General features: G+C 43.5%; 1 protein-coding gene across 1 annotated transcript; it reads right to left on the reverse strand.

The window, feature by feature from the left end:
• Positions 1 to 7,658: 7,658 nt before the first annotated feature.
• On the reverse strand, positions 7,659 to 16,852 carry LOC136005556 (protein farnesyltransferase/geranylgeranyltransferase type-1 subunit alpha-like). The gene is made up of 9 exons (XM_065663142.1): positions 16,708 to 16,852; positions 15,780 to 15,865; positions 15,078 to 15,192; positions 13,995 to 14,099; positions 13,155 to 13,281; positions 12,591 to 12,739; positions 10,661 to 10,723; positions 9,999 to 10,170; positions 7,659 to 8,462 (listed from the first exon to the last, which is right to left on the reverse strand). Exons 1-9 carry the CDS (start codon positions 16,836 to 16,838, stop codon positions 8,334 to 8,336), a joined length of 1,077 nt encoding a protein of 358 aa, XP_065519214.1. The 5' UTR covers positions 16,839 to 16,852; the 3' UTR covers positions 7,659 to 8,333.
• Positions 16,853 to 18,333: the final 1,481 nt, after the last annotated feature.

An 18,333-nucleotide genomic window follows, 5' to 3' on the forward strand; every position in this document is an offset into this window, starting at 1 on the left:
CAGAACCTCATCAACTCTAGCACTACCCAGAATTAAGTGCAGCATGGGAAAGCATTGTCCTGCGGTGGTTGTATCTGTCGTGTAGGCCTGGGGCTGTGGAACAGAAAGCAAGCGTAACTCCTACAGTGTTACAGAGACTGCTAGCATTCATTGAAGTGTCTGTGGTGTGCATCTCTCTGTACACCACACATTTTCAAACTTACAAGGACATACGGTTTCTGCTGTAAAAAGCCCATAGTATAAAGTGGCAGGAGAAAGCTGGCAGCATGGGATATAAAGCCCAGGGAATGAGACTCATGTCCTGGCCGTGGCTGCTGAGCAGCAGTCCTGCAGTAAAGTAGCTTATATCTCATCTGTCCCTTTCTCTTCTCTCCTTATAGATTTTAGCCTGCATAGCTCAGACAAGCACAGGGCCACTAATGTATTAGCAATTGAAAAAAAGGAACTGGAGAGTCAATACAGGCTAACCTGGAGGGAAGGCACTGCTCTGACTACAAACACACAGACCTGCCGGGTGTGCTAGGTGGCTCTGTCTGGTTCAGCAGCAGGTGTCTCTCCTGAAGTCATTTGCTGTAATATTTTTAGCTGTTATTAGTGGTGCATGAGTAGTGAATTTGGATTGCCTTGGGCCCAGTCATGCCTCATCTCCCCCTTCCTTCTGCAATGACACAAGAGAAAACTTCAGTGCCTAGAGGAAGCTAGCTATGACTGCAACACTGCTAATGACAAGCAGTCATCCAGCTTTTGGGGTGTTGTTCAGACACCCTCTTCTAACAAAAAAATAGGTCTCACATGAAACAAGTCTCTCTCTTACATTTTCTTTCTGAGTGTCAGAAGGCAAGCAGTTTTACATTCTCAACTTACAAGCTTTTAATTTTTCAGCTAAAGAATGATCAACATTGACATTTGAAAATGTGTTTTTAAAAACAAATCTTTCTGGTTTTCACTTGCCCATTTGAAATACAGTATCCCCTTTTACTGTGGCCTTCAGCTGAGCCCTTTTAATTGTGGCTGTCAGTTCACAGACTAGACCTCTAAAACAACTTAGCAAGATGATTGGCACTACCACTCAACTCGTATCAGTGTGTTGGCAGAGTGCTGTAAAAGGTGACATGCTTGGGAGCCCCCCCCCCCCCCGCCATTCACCTGGGCTGTGGGTACCTGCAAGTTAGGAACTTTGGCTGATTTTACAGCAGAAAAACTTTGAGTGTAAGCAGCCAGCAGAGCCAGTGTGCACCATATGTTATAATGTACAGGAAGAGCGTGTTCTCACTGTCCTCTAGGAAAACCGGGAATAAAACTCACATTCATGGTGTGACTGCAAGCTAGAGCAGGGATAGATGCGTGTAAGCACCTCGGCTCTGAAAAGAGAAGGTTGTCTATCTGCCGCTTTCTCATCCTGGTGACGGGCTTTGGCAGAAGGGGAAGGATGGGGGATGTACATCCACAATGCTAACAGAGCTCCCTTTTCCTTTCACTTTCCTTTTCCAAAGCTTCTTGTTGGCAGCACAAGTATTTATTCAACTGTTCTTGGTCTGTTGGAGAGACAACTTGGACAACAGAAAGGGCTTTGTATACACCTATACAAAGCAACCCACACCCAAAAGAATGAGATGCCCAAACACATCAAGGCTTCTTCTGCAGTGGCAAAATCACTGCTCATGAGCTGTACTGATAAGGTAGCATTACATCAGTCACCAGGTGATATACCTGTCATTTTATATAAGGACAGAGGTACCAGAGCTGGCATCACACCTGTGGGAACACTTGTATAGGTAGCATAGCCTGGCAGCTCAGTGTATGCACACATCGGAAGCAGCTGCACTTGAGTAGCTCAAGGGCTAAATTGCTGAGTGATCAAGCTGAAGTCACATGTGGCATCTCTTCACTCGCTTCAAATCCCTCCTCCATGGTTACAAACTGCAAGACCCAGTCTCAACAAACCAATGAGAAAGAGGCATCTGTCTTTGACCTCCTTCACTGAAATCCTCAGTCCTGCTTCCTGATGAGCGATGCAGCCACTTTTGACCTGCAGCAGCATGCTTGATTTCCTCAATTTGACCAAAGTCCTCCCCTGACTTCCAAGAAGCAGGAGCAGCAATGACCAGCCTTTCATCACAGAGGGACCAGAGAAACTTACCATAACAAAGCTGGCTTTAGGGGGCCAAAACTTCCCAGCTTGCGGAGGTGCATGAGTGTAGGACTGGCTGGAGGCACATCTCTAACAGGTGTAAACTGACCACAAGACCCGTGCTTTGAGCAGAGGGGCTTAGCCACGAGGTTATTTTAGAACACCGCGACTCAGCAGAGTCCGGATCTGGTACAGAGTGTCCCGTGTCGGAGAAGGCATCTTTTCAGTTGATGACAAATTTCTCTCCAATTAACACCAACAATTTTTAATGAAGATGACCATTTAGCTCCTCCCAGAATACTTGAGCTGCAGCCCTCTGTGGTGCTACGTATTGGCTTACCACGCAGCTGCTCTTCCGTGTTTAATTAGCAGGTGTGAAATCGGTTGTGTTGCACGAAGGAAGAGCAGTCCTAGTTACAGCTCTGCGTGCCTGCACACAGCCGGCCCCAGTGAGCTGAGCGTGAATTACACACTGCCATCTAGCGATGAAGGTCCCTTTCCCTGCCGCACAGCCGCAAGAAATTGATACCCCAAAGGCTCTAATTGCCCGGGGCTGCAGTCTAACGTAGGCTTACATCCCATGACCAGGTGAGGGACAGCGGTGGGTGACACGCGTCTTGGAGCACAGAGTGCTAGCCCCGAGGACCTTACATAGGACAGCTGATGTAAACATTTAGGCATGCCGAGGTAGGGCTCCTGGCTACATTTGGCGAAGCTTCTATTAGCTCTCCATGCCAAGTTCTTGCACACACCTAAGTGTGTACATTCTCAGTTTTGTCAGTCTTACCCTGAATGTTCACATGCACATGCTCTTGTGTGCCTCTTACACGCTAGGATGCTTTTTTCTTTTTTTATTTTTTCCTTTCTATGTTGCTTTTGTTTGTTTTTTGTTGGTTTTGTTGGGTTTTTTGTTTGTTTTTTATTTTTCCTAGGGGCCCTACAAGAATTATGGAGGGGGACCTTTTCTAAGAGCAGGTAGTGACAGAACAAAGGGGAATGGCTTTAAACTGAAAGATGGGAGCTTTAGATTAGACATTAGGAAGAAATTCTTCACTCTGAGAGGGTGGTGAGGCACTGGCACAGGTTGCCCAGAGAGGCTGTGGCTGCCCCATCCCTGGCAGTGTTCAAGGCCAGGTTAGAGGGGGCTTTGAGCAACCTGGTCTAGTGGAAGGTGTCCCTGCCCATGGCAGGGGTTGGATCTGGATGAGCTTTAAGGTCCTTCCAACCCAAACCGTTCTCTGGTTCTATGAAATTCAGGTCCCACGCTAGCAGCAGGAGGGATATTGAGTCCACTATGCCTTATATGAGACAACACCTGAGACACGTGGCTCCATTCACATGTACAGGGCAAGAAAACCACAGCCGCAGTGTCTCCCCTGACTATTTGGAACTGGCATATGGGCAAGCACACCAGCAATTGCAAAACCTTTGTGTGAGCCCATAAGGGATGACTTTACACCATCACTCCATACTGTTCCTTTATCCCTTTGCTCTAAAAGCCACAGGAGCTTTAAGGCATTTTATGCTGTTGGAGGGGCCCAAATCTCCATAAGCCCCTTCTCACCAGTGCACAGCATGAATTCCCTGTTAGCACTTGGACTGAAGTGTTTTGAACGGCAGGAGTGATTAGAAACCTCACTGTTTTCCTGCTGAGGGATACTGCTCCCACAGAAGGTCCAGCTAAACAGCGTGCTCCTAATCTGCCTCAGCACAGCCAGACAGCAACTGATAGAAGCATTTTGTGCTAACTGAGGTGTTTTTTTACTGAACAGATTAGGAAAGACATGTTTTGTCAGCTGAGTTGCAGAGACAATAAGAAGGAATTTAATAACAGCTTAGACAGACAAAACAGCTAGACCAAGGCAAGAACATCAGCCTGTGATAAAAAACAGGCATAGGAAATTACTTTACACCCTTTAATAATTCTTTGTACTCCACTGAATGTTTCAATGACACTGATTGACAAAGGACAGTTGTATGAATATAGGTTTCCATTTAGACAGAGCTCTTCAGTAATAAAATCGTACACAAGAGTTAGATCACTACGCACAATCAGTAACAAAAGTAAGTTTTCTTGTAGAGATGAACCCTTAATCGTAGGTAGTCAGTGTTTCCCTTAATCGTAGGTAGTCAGTACCGATGCCTACAGGTTAAAGTCATCTAACAATTCCTGCTGTAACATCCTTCTCTCCATAGCGCATACATTTTTGTCAGTCTCTCACTTCCATATGACAGAGTCTGTCTCGGACACACTTTAAAAATCAAAGGTTTGGTAGCTGCAGTTGTCGCCTGGCTGGGCAGCCTGTGGCTTCCCCAGCTCTGCAGCTCGGTGTTTCTGAGCCTGCCTGAGCAGCACAGAACTGAGAATTTTAGAGCTTCCTTGCAATCTCAGTGGCAGTAAACAGAAAAATTTGAAAGAAAAACTGAACCTTTCTCTTGAAACATAGTGATTTTTTTCTTTTTTAATGGACTCCAGCTGTCTCCAGCATGTTTTCTTCTCAGGATTCATATGATTTGTTTGGTCACGTATTTGTTTTACATGAGATGAGGTGTTTTTCTGATAGAGTACATATCTTCAGTGGTAAACTTAGCTCAGAAACAGCGTTATCTTTGCAAGGATTACTATGCTTGTATCACAGGTATAAAACTCTATTAACTGCCATGTGAAAGGGAAGGAGATATTCTCGACCCCTAGTATTCAATCTGTCAGTGCCCCAGGGAAGCCAAAACCCATGTGCCCAACCAATCTGCCAGCATTCCATTATAGGGACCCTTCACGGAACAGTCCTGGTGGATCAGAGGGTAATTTGACTGACTTGTTCAGGGAAATGCACCAAAAGCATAAGGGGGACCCCTCAGTGGATTTCCCACTTTGTTACCCGCTGCTGGTGACTGCTTTGCCCATGAAGGACTAACCATAACAATGTGCAGAATAACACTCTTTAGTAATATGAAATCATGACAAATTAAGGTTTGTGATTGCCGGTGATAGGGCCTGTCTGCAAAACCAAACTTGAAGCAATACACAGCCAGACTGTAATCACTGAAAACAGCTAGCATGAATTAGTCATTTAGCACACGTAAGGTAAAAGTCTTACCCAACAAGCATCCCTATGGGGGAGAGGGCAGGTTCAGCCTGTCAGCTATCTCAGAAGTTAAAACGGAGCCTTTCCTGTTTTCCCTTTCCTTATTTAATGTACTGATGCCATTTGATTAATTTGATTTATACCATCAGGAACTTCCCATAACCTTCCTACATGTACTGATTGGTCAGTTAATATCCATGAGGTTACAACGTTTTCACTGAAAGGACACCCTAGTCATGTTTTGCTGACATGTGAAGCCATATGTTGATGATGTCCATGTGCTTCCAAGATGTACCAGGCTTCACAAATAGTCTTTTCTGATTAGAGATTCGTTAGCTCTGTTTTTTAATCTGCCTACACAGGAGCAGAGCCTCCTCTCCCCCTCTCAGTTCTTTGTTCGTCAGTGTTTTTCATCCTGACCTTGCAGGCAGCCCTTGGATCTGTCCACGCTTCTGCATAATAACACAGGTTTCGACTTTTTAGCTCTATGTCTGTGGAGCTTGCGTGGCTCTGGTCATGCAGACTTCGTTACTGATAGGTGTAAAATCCTCTCGCTTTGCTTTTAGAAATACAAATCTAGTTTCCTTGCTTGGCGGCTGCTGTGCAGTTTATCAGTACGTGGCGCCTTTTAGTTCCCACTCCTGCAGGGAGTACAAGGGACTGGCTGCAGGGCCTTCACTCTGCTCCACCCTCTGGTCACTTTCTCCCAGCATATGCTAAGGTTGCAGGGTTGCCTGGGGAACTATCACCGGGTAGATTCCATGCATGCCAGCTGCACGCCATCCTGGAAGTAGCAGCTGCATTTTGCCCTAAGGGTTCCCTAGTGTTGTAATTTAACACTGGGGGGCTAGGGGGCAGTGGTCTGTAATTTCCCCCATTGTCCCACATGAAACTTGTCAGTAGATGACTCTTTACCTCTAGACATCATTCAAGCAGGCCCTAAATTGACCACACCGTAAGAAAACAGTCCAAGAGCCTTGTCAGAGGATCCCACTGTTCTTGACACAGAACAGGGCTAAGGCCTTTCCTCAGACCACAAATGACCACAACTCACATCCCCAGTGCACTGCCCCAGTGGACACTGTTCATCATCTTACTGCGGGATGAGTTATTTTTCTCTGCAATCCATGTCAGTGTCTATAAAAAATATTCTGCCTTATTCCATGTGCCTTCTGAATATTGTTCAGGAAAGAGAGAACATAGTAACACCACATGCAGAGGCAAAATTCCCTTCCCTCTTCATTTATTTTAAGGATTGCATTCGTCTGTTGTAGACCTCTGAGCTTTCTTGACTGGTAGTGACAAATATACTACTTTGTCCTAAAGACCTGGAACATTGTGACTGAGTTAGTATAGTTTCAATTAGAAACTATTCATGGGGATATACACATACGCTTTTTGTTCTGCACTGAAGCTTTAACTGTGGTAAAGGCACAAAAAAACGCCAGGTAACAAATACCCAAATGTTTGAACCATAGAATCAAGTAGGTTGGAAAAGACCTTTAAGTCCAACCTTTACCCCAGGACTGCCAAGTCACCACTTGAAGTTCATGTTCATGTGTTTAAATGTTCATGTATCGCTATAAACATGTTTTTCTACTGTAGGGAAAATGTCAAAAACATTGAAACAAAAGATTAGATAGCTTTCATGTATTTCAGTCTCTATGAGTTGCTTTAAAGAATGCATTGACTTAACATATTTCAAGTATAAAATAATTTCATATAGTTTAATTACAGCAGCAACTTTTAATGTTTAGCATCAGAAAGACTGTTCATATTATGGAATAAATACTAGTATTTATTTGTTCCTTTTATGACCATCCCCAAGAAAACACTTCATAACAGACAAGCACTTTAAGAACACAGTTTACAATACTCATTTACTGAGAACAGGGCAGATACGGTTTTCTTGTACAAGTATACGCATCCTTTGAATTCTGTACTGCAGGAGGATAAGTAATTCTTTGCTCAACATATGCATGAAAAACATATGGAAAGCCTATAGGAGCAACAAGGTTAAGACATTTATAGGTCCCCAATAAAACCCTTCCTTCCTTTCCAGTTCAGTGAAGATACGCAACACAACCAGCTGTTATCTCTTATGAACTATGACTTTAGCTTAGTTTGGTTACAAAGGGTGAAGAGAAAATAGATAAATCAGATTTTCAGCTGGCTGAACAGAATCCCAATAAAAAAAAATTAGCAGATCTTCTGCGGTCCTTACAGAATTTTTCCTGACTATGCAGATAAAAATTCAAGGCTCCACTGACTACGTCAAGGGTATTGAAAGTTTCTAGGATGAGAATACTCCAGTGCAAAAGACACCTCAGTGCAACAGAATCCCCCTAAAAGGGTATATTTTAACCCCTATTAGCATACAAGAAGAACAAACTATGCACATCTAAACACCAAAAGACACACACCAAAAAATGTCAGAAAAATGCTTTGTTATCTGTTTTTATTACAAAATGACACTTGGTGTTAACTGCATACAATAGCACGGGCTGTCAGTGTTGCATAGCTGCTCCTATGTGAGGCAACAACTGCACTAACCAGAAATAGGTCACTTCATATCTACTACAGCTAGGTTACCTGCAGTTATTACTGCACCATCTGGTGTGACTGTTAGGAACCAGGAGTGATTAAGCCACGGCATAAGAAATTGGTTTATTGCCTTGTAAGTAGCAGGTATAGCTTTATCATGGAACCATAGAACGGCTTGGGTTGGAAGGGACCTTAAAGGATCATCTAATTATAGCCCTCCTGCCACGGAAGGGGGGATACCTCTCATTAGACCAAGATGCTCAAAGCCCCATCCAACCCATCCTCAAACACTTCCACAGATGGCTATTAATGTTATTATGTATCTATAACTAGGAAATACAACCTTTATGTAGTACATTTCAATAATTAAGCCTTAATCCTGACTGCACCTAAAGATATCACCAGTAGCAGCAGTGACCTGAAGACTATACAGCACTCTGCACTCCTCTTTTATTGCAGTATGTCTTCACCAGACTATAAATACTACTCTGGATTTTAAATTAGTTGATAACTCTGCTTAGTACTGCTTTAGAACAGCTTGAGAAGTCAACACTGTTTCCTTCCATGTTCAGTCACTGCTGCTTGTCTGTCAGTGTGCCCTGTTCAGTGCTTGAGCTGTGCTTGTTTTTAAGGGACCTTCCAATGTACCTCCAGTATTCCTTTCGGATGGTGTCTTTTTCTTTAGCCAGAATTTCACACAACTATAAAAGAAAATTGAAAGATTGGAGTTACACCAAAAGTTTACAGAATCCTTAATTATCTTTATAAAATGTATACAATATATGGTTCAGCCTGTAATAGAAACACCTTTTCCAGCAACAGCAATTATTTTATTAAACCCATTTGCAACTGTCTGATGACCTCAAACTGATGTCGACTCCAACTGGTAGTCACGCAATCTGACACAAAACTGCACAAAAATCTCTCCAGTCCTATTTCAGTTGCAGCTGCTTCCCCACTACTCCTTTCCATGTCTACCACTCGTCGTCTGCCCCAGACTATTCAGCCTGAGGTATACTACAGTATACTTTTGACTTCCTGAGAAGCTTGATTTTCTTTTAGTTATCCAGTAGGCTGTACATCACGTCATTCAAAGCAGAGGTGGAACATCTTGCTCTTGAATCTTCAGTACTTCTGATGGACTGACAGGAGATACTTGGTTATGGCTTTTCAATTAGCAGACTGTCATAAAAGGATTCTCCATGCAAATCAGTAACCTTCTCTCACAAGATGTTAGAGTTGGTGCTATACTACTTGTCCTGATTTTTGTTTTACTTTGATCTGGGTGTGCAGTGAGGCACAGCAGAAATCAACCCTACTCACATAACATTTTGTGTAAAATTTGTATCATATGAACACTATCTACAAATGTTCTGGTCAATTCACTCTCATTATGCAGATGACATTGCCTTAATCAGTGAACCAGAGTTGAGAAACAGGAGCTTTGATACCTAAATAGATAAAGAAGTCAAACTCTGTGTAATAGTATAAAGGAATATGAATGTGGGACATACTACTACACTTACTTACACTCTGGTCCTGGAATACAACAAAGGAAAAATGCTGAGAACACATGATGTTGGAACACAGAGACTCCAGGCAAGAACTGCAGTTCTAGTTAGATTTCGGTCTGTTGTACAGTGAATGAAAGCTGGTTTTATAAAAACTACACTGCAAACAGTTGCAAGAAGCTCCCCAAATATGAAGCACAAGGAGATACACAGCACTGCTAGAAGTCATAGATTCTCGGTAGGAAATGGTGCTGACAGCCCTTACTGATGTTGCCACTGCCTGCTGGCTGTTAGGCTAATTCTGCCAGTTTTCTTAGAAAGAGCCAAGAAGTGCAAAGGGCTCCTGAGATTCTGTTTAGATACAGACACTCTGAGAACAAGATTCATTAACCCACAGAGAAGAAAGGTCATCCTGTGCTAGCTTTGCAGCATAACAACACCTCAATTGTTGAAACATCTTTCTTCTGCAGGCAGTATTAGAAACCTTTTGTTTACTAATAGGTGAAGAAAGCTTACAGTGATTCTGTATCTGGCAAATTATTAACTATAGATAAATTCATGAGACTCTTGTGATTATCTGGCTTTCATGTTCAACTCTTCATAGAGCTCCAGTGATTAACAAGTAACCTGTTTTATTTAAAAACTCAATCCCATTTTTTTGGAATATAAAACAAGAGAACAATAGATGGCATCCCTGAGAAACAAAACCAAATTCTCAAAACATACCTCTAATGCCTTGTTTAGTGTTTCTTCCTTGTTGTCACACTGGTTTTCAAGCATATCTTCATACATGTCCACAAGAAATGCAATCAGATAAGGTGAACTGTGGCTGGGCTGTAAGTTCAACAGTTGCTCTAACAGATTTGGATACTGAGAAAGACCACGATCCTGTAGAATCCTAAAATAGAGGTTAAAAGGCTTGAAACATAACACTGGGAAACATGCTGTGAAGAATTTTATTTTGGTTATGGCTCCTTTATGTGGAGATCAGTTTTGACATCAGGGTGCCAATACAAGTAAGGCAGAAAGTAAGCAGCATTCAGCAACAATATAGCTTCATGTTGTAATTATGCTCATCTGAACAGAAATTATACTGAAAGCGTAAGTCATTAGTTCTTATTCCATGCTCTTGAAAGCAGTAACATTACAGGTCAAGTTTTTAAAAGCATGAGTAGTACTTGCAATCCTCTGGTAAGAGTCACAAGGCCAGCTATTTAGTGGAAAGTTATGGAGAAACTAGGTTAATATATTAACCCCTTGTGGTGGTTTCTGCCTGCCTGCTTGAGAACACAACACTAGAATGAACAGCAACAAGCTCTTTCCAGTTAAGAGCCAGGCATAAGATACCTTCTACAGATACTCTTTGCCCACAGAGAATGATGCCTTACCCTTTTAAATAGTTCCAAGCGCTCTCATTATGTGGCACTGCAGTGATCATCTCAAGAGTGTATCTGGAGAAAAAGATGAAAGCAACCATTAACAGTGCAGTGAGAAATTACCTGAATGTGCTCAGATGCTCCCAAATGCATCCCTCTAGTCTGTATTTCAGAGTCTTTCTGCAGATCATCTCAGCTGGGCCATAGATGAAAAATGCCATGTAATACAATCGCCACAAGTCTCAAAGAGAACATCAAGAGAACTGTTTTAAATTCTCAAGTGTTCAATTTGCTGCATTTTATACAATTATGAGACAATTCTCAAAATTATGAGCAATCACACTAAGAAACAACATGATGTACTCTCCTGGTAAACTGATAGAATAATTTGTACCCTCACAAGAAATATCAAGGCACTGAAAAAGGCTAGCACAATTGAAGCCGAGGGTGAGCTATGTTAATAGGACTGCACATTATATATTTGGTATCTGCTTGCAGAAAGTTTTTCATGATGTTGCACTTGAGCAAACACAGAGGAAGGCAGAGCTTGAGCTTTCACCTCATGCTCTCTTCTGCAGTAGCTCTTATAAAGCAGAAGCTAGGCAACTCCTTTAAAACCAAAGCAATGAGAGGCACTTGTGATGCAGCTGCAAAGCCACATTTCATCTTCTCAGAACATTTACCTTCTGCCCTTCCCCAGCATAACCAGGTATTCCGCTGATTTTCAGAGACAGCAGATACTGATAAAAAAATTCTGTAAGCAGTACTGAGAAAAAAAAAAACCCAAACCAAAACACCACTACAACCCTAATACTTTTTTAACCTTCTGTAGTCACTACATCAAGCAATAACATCAGGGAAGTCTTAACCTTAAGACAGTTTGATTCTTAAAATGGTATCCAATTATCCTGAACACAGCATCATGTATCAAGGTCTTAGATCAAGGGAGGATGTCAGATCTAACCTCTGGAGAGGAAAAGCTGGAAATACCCAAGCCTAAGTCATGGAAAGGGTTCAGATTTATTAATCTGCAGGAAAGTTATAAACTGGAAATAAAACTTACAGCAGTTTGCAAAGTTTTGCCTGAAAGGTGGTGTGGGCTGAGATCCTCTATGAGCAACATACCAATGCACCTATTCAGAGACTCATTCTCACTTCTAAAGAGCACTCAAATATTTGTAGTACCTTCTTTTCATTGCTTCTTCACTTCAGACAAACTTCTCATAACCATCAACCCTGATCAGCAGTCTGGGATGTGAAAACCATACAAGAGAGCTTCCCTTGCCACCACGGTAGTAGAATACATGGCTAGAGGCCCAGTTTCTCTTCAGTTATAAACATACCACTCTGAGAGTTTCCAAAGCCCATCTTCCCTAGAACTAGCCAGCTAATACGAGTAGTTGTTTTCATGCTGACCACATACCCCGAAAGCTCTTTTCTTTTCCCAGCTGCATTATGTTCCTCACAAAAGGCAATTCCTCCTCCTACATGTCCAAGTTAACTTTAAATCATTGTGGTTACTGTACTACTAAAACAGCTGTTCAGTACTACACTGAGAGTGCCTCTCCTTTCAAGCTTTCTAGGGACAGGATGCAAAATACTAACAAAAAGCAAAGTTTATGTGGTTCCAGCGACACAGATTTTCTTGCAGGTTGTTCCACTATCGCCCATTGACTAAGAAAGGCCAGAAGTTTTGCTCGTGCAATAAGCAGCAGGGCAGGAAGACAGACTCGTGAGAATAGCTTGCCTGGGGTAAGCATAGCTTGTTTCAGTACTACTCAACAAGTCAGTGGTACTGAACACATTTGTCTATGCACTAACACTTTATCTGCTATCTGTAACAGTAAGCCCAGGAAAAACAAGCCCACAGAGAATGCCAAAGTATTGATTTGTTTTCACGTAATGAAGAATGCTTAATGTGAGCATGAATAATGTTACTAACTGGACTTCTCTGTCTAGAACTGCTGGATCGTCATAGCCTGTAGTGTTGAAGATTACAAAATGCCGCTGGTTCCAAACAGAGTTGTTTCTCACATCTTCCCTCAAAAGCTGGTCTACATATTCCAGTTCATTGTCCCACAACTTGAACTCCTACGGAAAGGGAAAAAAGAGAGACTATCACAACCAAATATTTCTGGTTTTTTTTAATATATTCTCCTTTCTCTCAAGTTCTCTGAACATTATATAAGCAAACTTTTTTAAGGAAATTAACAAAAATTAAAAAAAAGGGTGCACGAGGAACACACTAAACTACTCAGTTGCACACAGTGGTATTATGCCATTATTAAATTCACACAGATAAAAGTAAGTAACCAACAACAGGCCTTTTTGAACTTGTTTCTAAAAGTCACGTTCATTGTTTATACCACACAGTAAAATGCAATTGTTTTCCCCCCTTTAGCCTTAGAAACAAAGTGCCAAATGCAATTCAGATTGTATTTAAGAAGCAAAACTCTAGAACGTGAGCAAGTTGTTTATTTAATCAACAGTTCTGTAGATACAATACCTGAATAACCCACTGTCTGTGTTGCCAAGCATGGTAATTTTTGGCATCTTGGTTAAGAATGTCAGCTATGAACTCAAGCTCTTGGGATGGATCCTGCAGCCACTCCACCAACACCCGTCTGTGATGCCTAATGACAAGAGGAGGAAGCTGTTCTTAGAATAGTCTAAATATTTTTGTGAGCATATGGTCTGTATTAAAATAGCATAGGGCAACTGTACTACTTAGAAAAAATATTAGTTAAATACTTCAAATTATATATACTAACCAAAACATTTCACTTGGCTCTAAGAAGCAATGCATACTTATAATGTAATGGATTCTTTCTACACATACGCATTGGCCAATCACCTCCTTTTTGATAAGCTATGTTTACTTGAAGTAACACGTTTCCATCTTTAACACTGATGGCCAAAGTCTTTAGCAGAATAAAATCTTCTACTCCTGTATCATTTATCTGCTTTAGTACAATGTGGCTGTTCTGCCTAGCCTCCCCCTCACTTCAAAACCCAATAACAGGTAAGCAAATTCCAAAAGCCAATAAAAGGAAACACACACATTTCTACCTGTTCTTTTGTTTGCCTTTTCATGAGTAATTTTTTTTATCTGTCAAGACTTTTCAGCATGTCATAATCACATATTTAGAACAAACAGTTAAAGAGTACCGTAGCAGTGATGCTGATGAAACTCCATTTAAATCTTCCACGACTGCCACTGAAGCAGATGCAGAAAGCAACTCTTTAACAACTTTTAGGATCAATGACCACAACTGATTTTGGGCAATTTAAAACCTAAAATCTATCTACAAACTCATTCAGAACTGAAAAGAAAACATGGTATTACCAGACTTGATAGTTCTTTGGCTGATCTTCAATGATAGCTGTAATATATTTCAGTTCCTCATGGAGATCCTTTCCCAAGGACTGCAGAAGGACTCTCCGGAAATGCCTGCATAGAAGTCAAGCATTTGAATGCTGCAACATGGCTTTGCTAAAATTCACAGAGGAGGACAAAGAAGAACCTTTATTCACAGTACTTCTAACAGATATTGACTTAAAAAGAGTGCAAAACACTATCCAGTTCTGCTAAAGGCCATTCAATAATCAAACAGCAAAGAACTGGAATATAACTGGTTACAACAGTATGTTACCTAAGATTACAGAAATCCTCTGACTACTCACACTAGTCTTATCCTCACCGAAACTATGGCTTATGTGCTTAAAATAATGTAAACTTTCTGATTTTACAGAAGTTAGCAGAATAAAGCCATACAAGAGGTACCTGTTAGCATTCAGGAGTTAAAAGGTCCTACTCTGAATATTATAAATTCACTATTTATTCATTACCTAATTGCACATTACCTGACAGATCTGCTAAAATACTCTACTTAGTAAGCATACAAAGGGAAATCGTGAATGCTGCATCCCCAGTGGTGTTCAAGGCCACGCTGGACAGAGCCTTGGGTCACATGGTTTAGTGTGAGGTGTCCCTGCCCATGGCAGGGTGGTTGGAACTAGATGATCTTAAGGTCCTTTCCAACCCTAACTATTCTATGATTCTATGATTCTATTTAGCAAGATGTAGTAGTTATCACGGCTTTATGACTCTTGAAGCCAACTGGAGGCATTTTAGGCATCTTGCCCAGGCCACATTACCAGATGGACTTGGCACCTTATCTATTTTAAAACAAAGTTCTTTTCGCAGCTAATCCTAACCTGACTGGTAATATTCTCAAAGCCAAATGCACGAAAACCACCGAATCAAAATGAGACACAGAAAAGACTGAATAAAGGCCTTCTTCAGAAGCTCAGTGGAAGCCGACATCACTTCTCTGTATCATGCCCTGATTAGACTCATGCATTTTTTAAAGACATAAAAGGCCAGCAATCAACTGATGGTAGAAATAATCCCAAGATTATCACTTACCATACTGTGTAGTTTGCTGCATTTAACTCAATGGCATCTGCTGTTAGTTTGAAGGCTCTTTCACTTCGCTCATCCCGCTGGAGAACAGCCCGGAAGTAATCGTAGACATCTCGAACTAAATAAATAAGAGCATCATATCCAAGGCTACGAAACAATGGCTTGATTAGGGGGTAAGGTTAGTAACCTTTTGACGTTACTTCCTATTTTTTGTACTTTAAATATACCTCTTTAAAATGACAGCTACATACTACTCTGACAGCACTACTAAATGGTATTAGTATACTGAAAAGCTGCAAAAATATCTTAAAAGTACACAACCTGAACAACATCCAAAACAATCAGAAAAGTTCCTTGCTACTTATGCTATCTGCTCAGATGTGAGAGCTTCACATGTTCCTTTGCTACTTGTGGGCTAGAAATGCCTTATTATGTGAACCAGACTGTCTGAACCAGACCTCTTCAGTCATATGATTTTAAAATAAAACTTTGGCTATTAACATCTCAGGTGAAGATCCAATTTCAGACATGTTTGGTGAAAACATCACACACAACCACCATTACACAACAAACACTAATTTCTTCACAGCACTGCTCTAGGAGGTTTGCTATTAAAAATGAGAAATCTTGCTTTAACAATGCTAAAGACAAGATACAAATTTAGCCACTCTAAAGTAGTGATTGTAGAATGTATTTAAAACTTACATTTTTCACTGTAGATGATCTGAACAACAGGATTTGGTCCATCATTTTGAGGGATTGGTTCAATATCTGCCCATTCCTTCCTGTCCCTGTTAATACATGTTTTTTTTTTTTTTCTTTTCAATGCTTCTAAAAAGGACGAAATGCTACTTAAACCACTACAGGCACAAATCTATGTGTAGCAACACATCCTTGTTCCCAAAGTTCACTATTATTGTCACCATGTTATTTGCCCCCTCACAACAAGAGAGACATTGAGTTGCTGGAGTTAGTCTAGACAAGGGCAATGAAGCTGGTGAAGGGTCTGGAGCACAAGTCTTATGAGGAGTGGCTGAGGGAACCAGGGATGTTTAGTCTGGAAAACAGAAGGCTCAGAGGAGACCTTATCATTCTCTACAACTACCTGAAAGGAGGCTGTAGTGACATGGGTTTGGTCTCTTCTCCCAACTAACAAGACAAGAGGAAACAGCCTCAACCTGTGCCAGGGAAGGTTTAGATTGGATTTAGGAACAATTTCTTCACAGAGAGGGTGCTCAGGCACTGGAACAGGCTGCCCAGGGAAGTGGTGGAATCACCGACCCTGGAAGTGCTCAGCCAACGTCTAGATGAGGCCCTCAGTAACATGGTTTAGTGAAGGCCTTGGCAGTACTGAGGTAATGCTTGGACTTGATGATTTTAAAGGTTCTTTCCAACCTATTTGGTTCTATGATTCTGTTGTCTGCAACAGAGAGGAGTACATAAACAAGCAAAGGGGGTGCTGCCATATGTGACCGGATCAGCACAACCTGGGGGAGGGAAGGGACCGACCACCCCGCCTGCAGGCTGCCACGGGTCCGAGCAGGACGCGACACCCGACGCTTTCCGCGCTCCTCCCCCAAGGCCCTCTGCTCCCGCCGGCGACGCTGTGGCCTTGCGAGGGGAGCAGCCGCACCTGTAGAGCACATAGCCGGCGTCCTCCACGTCCTCCTCCTCTTCCAGCAGCTGCCCAAAGTCGCCCTCCGGCTCACCACCGCCTTCGCCCTCTGGCTGCAGCTCCCCCACCACTACCCCATCCGCCGCCATCACCTCACTGCTGCTTCCGGGGCCTAGCCGGAACCATTGAGGCGGGCACGGCGGCGGGGCCAGAGCAGTCGCGTCGCTCGACAGCGCCTCCCGAGGTGCGGAGGGCGAGCGGGACCCGTCCGTCCGCCTGGGCCTGGCCGTGCGGGCAGCGCCCAAGGGCCGGCCTGCAGCCTGGGGAGCGTGCACCCACGGGAACGAACCGGGGGAAGCGGCGAGAGGCTGGGCCAGGCCGTGCCCTAAGGAAAACCTTTGCCTTTGACCAACCTGGTCTAGTGCAAGGTGTCCCTGCCCATGGTAGGGGTTGGAACGAGATGAGGTTTACGGTCCCTTCCAACGCAAACCATTAAGTGATTCTCAGACTACATACTGGGGTTTGTAGTTGCAAAGTCATGAGTCCAACAGCACTGGACTGATGCTATGGGAAGCTGTCGTGGTTTAAGCTCAGCCGGTAATCACTCCCCCTCGATAATGGAAATAAAAAGGGGAGTGAATACGAAACTAAAAGAAGAATAGAAAACAATGAACCCCGGTGATGCACAATGCCATTGCTTACCACCCGCTGAACAATACCCAGCCCAACCCGAGCAGTGATCTGCACCTTCTGGGTAGCTGCCCCTAGTTTATATACTGGGCATGATGTGCTGTGGTGTGGAATACCCCTTTAGCAAGTTTGGGTCAGGTGTCCTGTCTCTGCTTTCCCCCAGCTTCCTTGCAGAGCACGAGACTGAAAGGTTCTTGATTGGGGTAAGCACTGCTCAGCAACAACTAAATCATCGGTGTGTTACCAGCACTCTTCTCAGACTAAAATCAAAACCACAGCACTGCACCAGCTACTGAGGAGGAGGAAAATGACTGCTACAGCTGAACCCAGGGGAGTGACCACCAGCACTCGGCCCGGGTGGCTGTCCCACAACCAGGGGTAGGCTTGTTCCACAACCGTGTAGGGGGTGGGTGCTCCACTTGTGCCCCCCCGACTCCACACCCCACAGATGGAGGCAGCAGCACAGCCCTGAGGGGATGCTGGGGCTCCTGGAGGCCACTGCGGTGTAGCGGGAATGTACCAAGGGGAACGGGGACGATCCGGGGGGAGGCCACATCCTGACCTGCATCCCCTGACCAGGCGCTGTGCTGGTACTGAGTGAACACCCCGGCCTGCCTGTGCTGGGTGAATGTGGGATGGGGGGGGGGGGTATAGGAACGGAGGGGGGGGCATCGATTTGGGGTGGTCCCAGTGGGTGCTGACCCTCCAAGGGCGACCCACGGAGCTGAGCTGCTGCCGGCACTGCGATGGCCCGTGGGCCTCTCCGCTGAACTCCACGTGGTGAAGGCTCCTGCCAGGTACTGCTGAGGGAGTCATGGGGGGCTCAGAGGGTGCTGTTCCCCCCTCTATGGGGCTTAGAGCTGTCACATCCCACAGGGAACTCTCTGGCCTCTCCTCCATGTCCGGCTGCCATCGTCTCACAGAGGAGCCCCAGCGGTTCTAAACCGGGGCCTG

Source organism: Lathamus discolor, chromosome Z, assembly GCF_037157495.1.
Source record: "Lathamus discolor isolate bLatDis1 chromosome Z, bLatDis1.hap1, whole genome shotgun sequence".
Taxonomy (NCBI): Eukaryota; Metazoa; Chordata; class Aves; order Psittaciformes; family Psittacidae; genus Lathamus; species Lathamus discolor.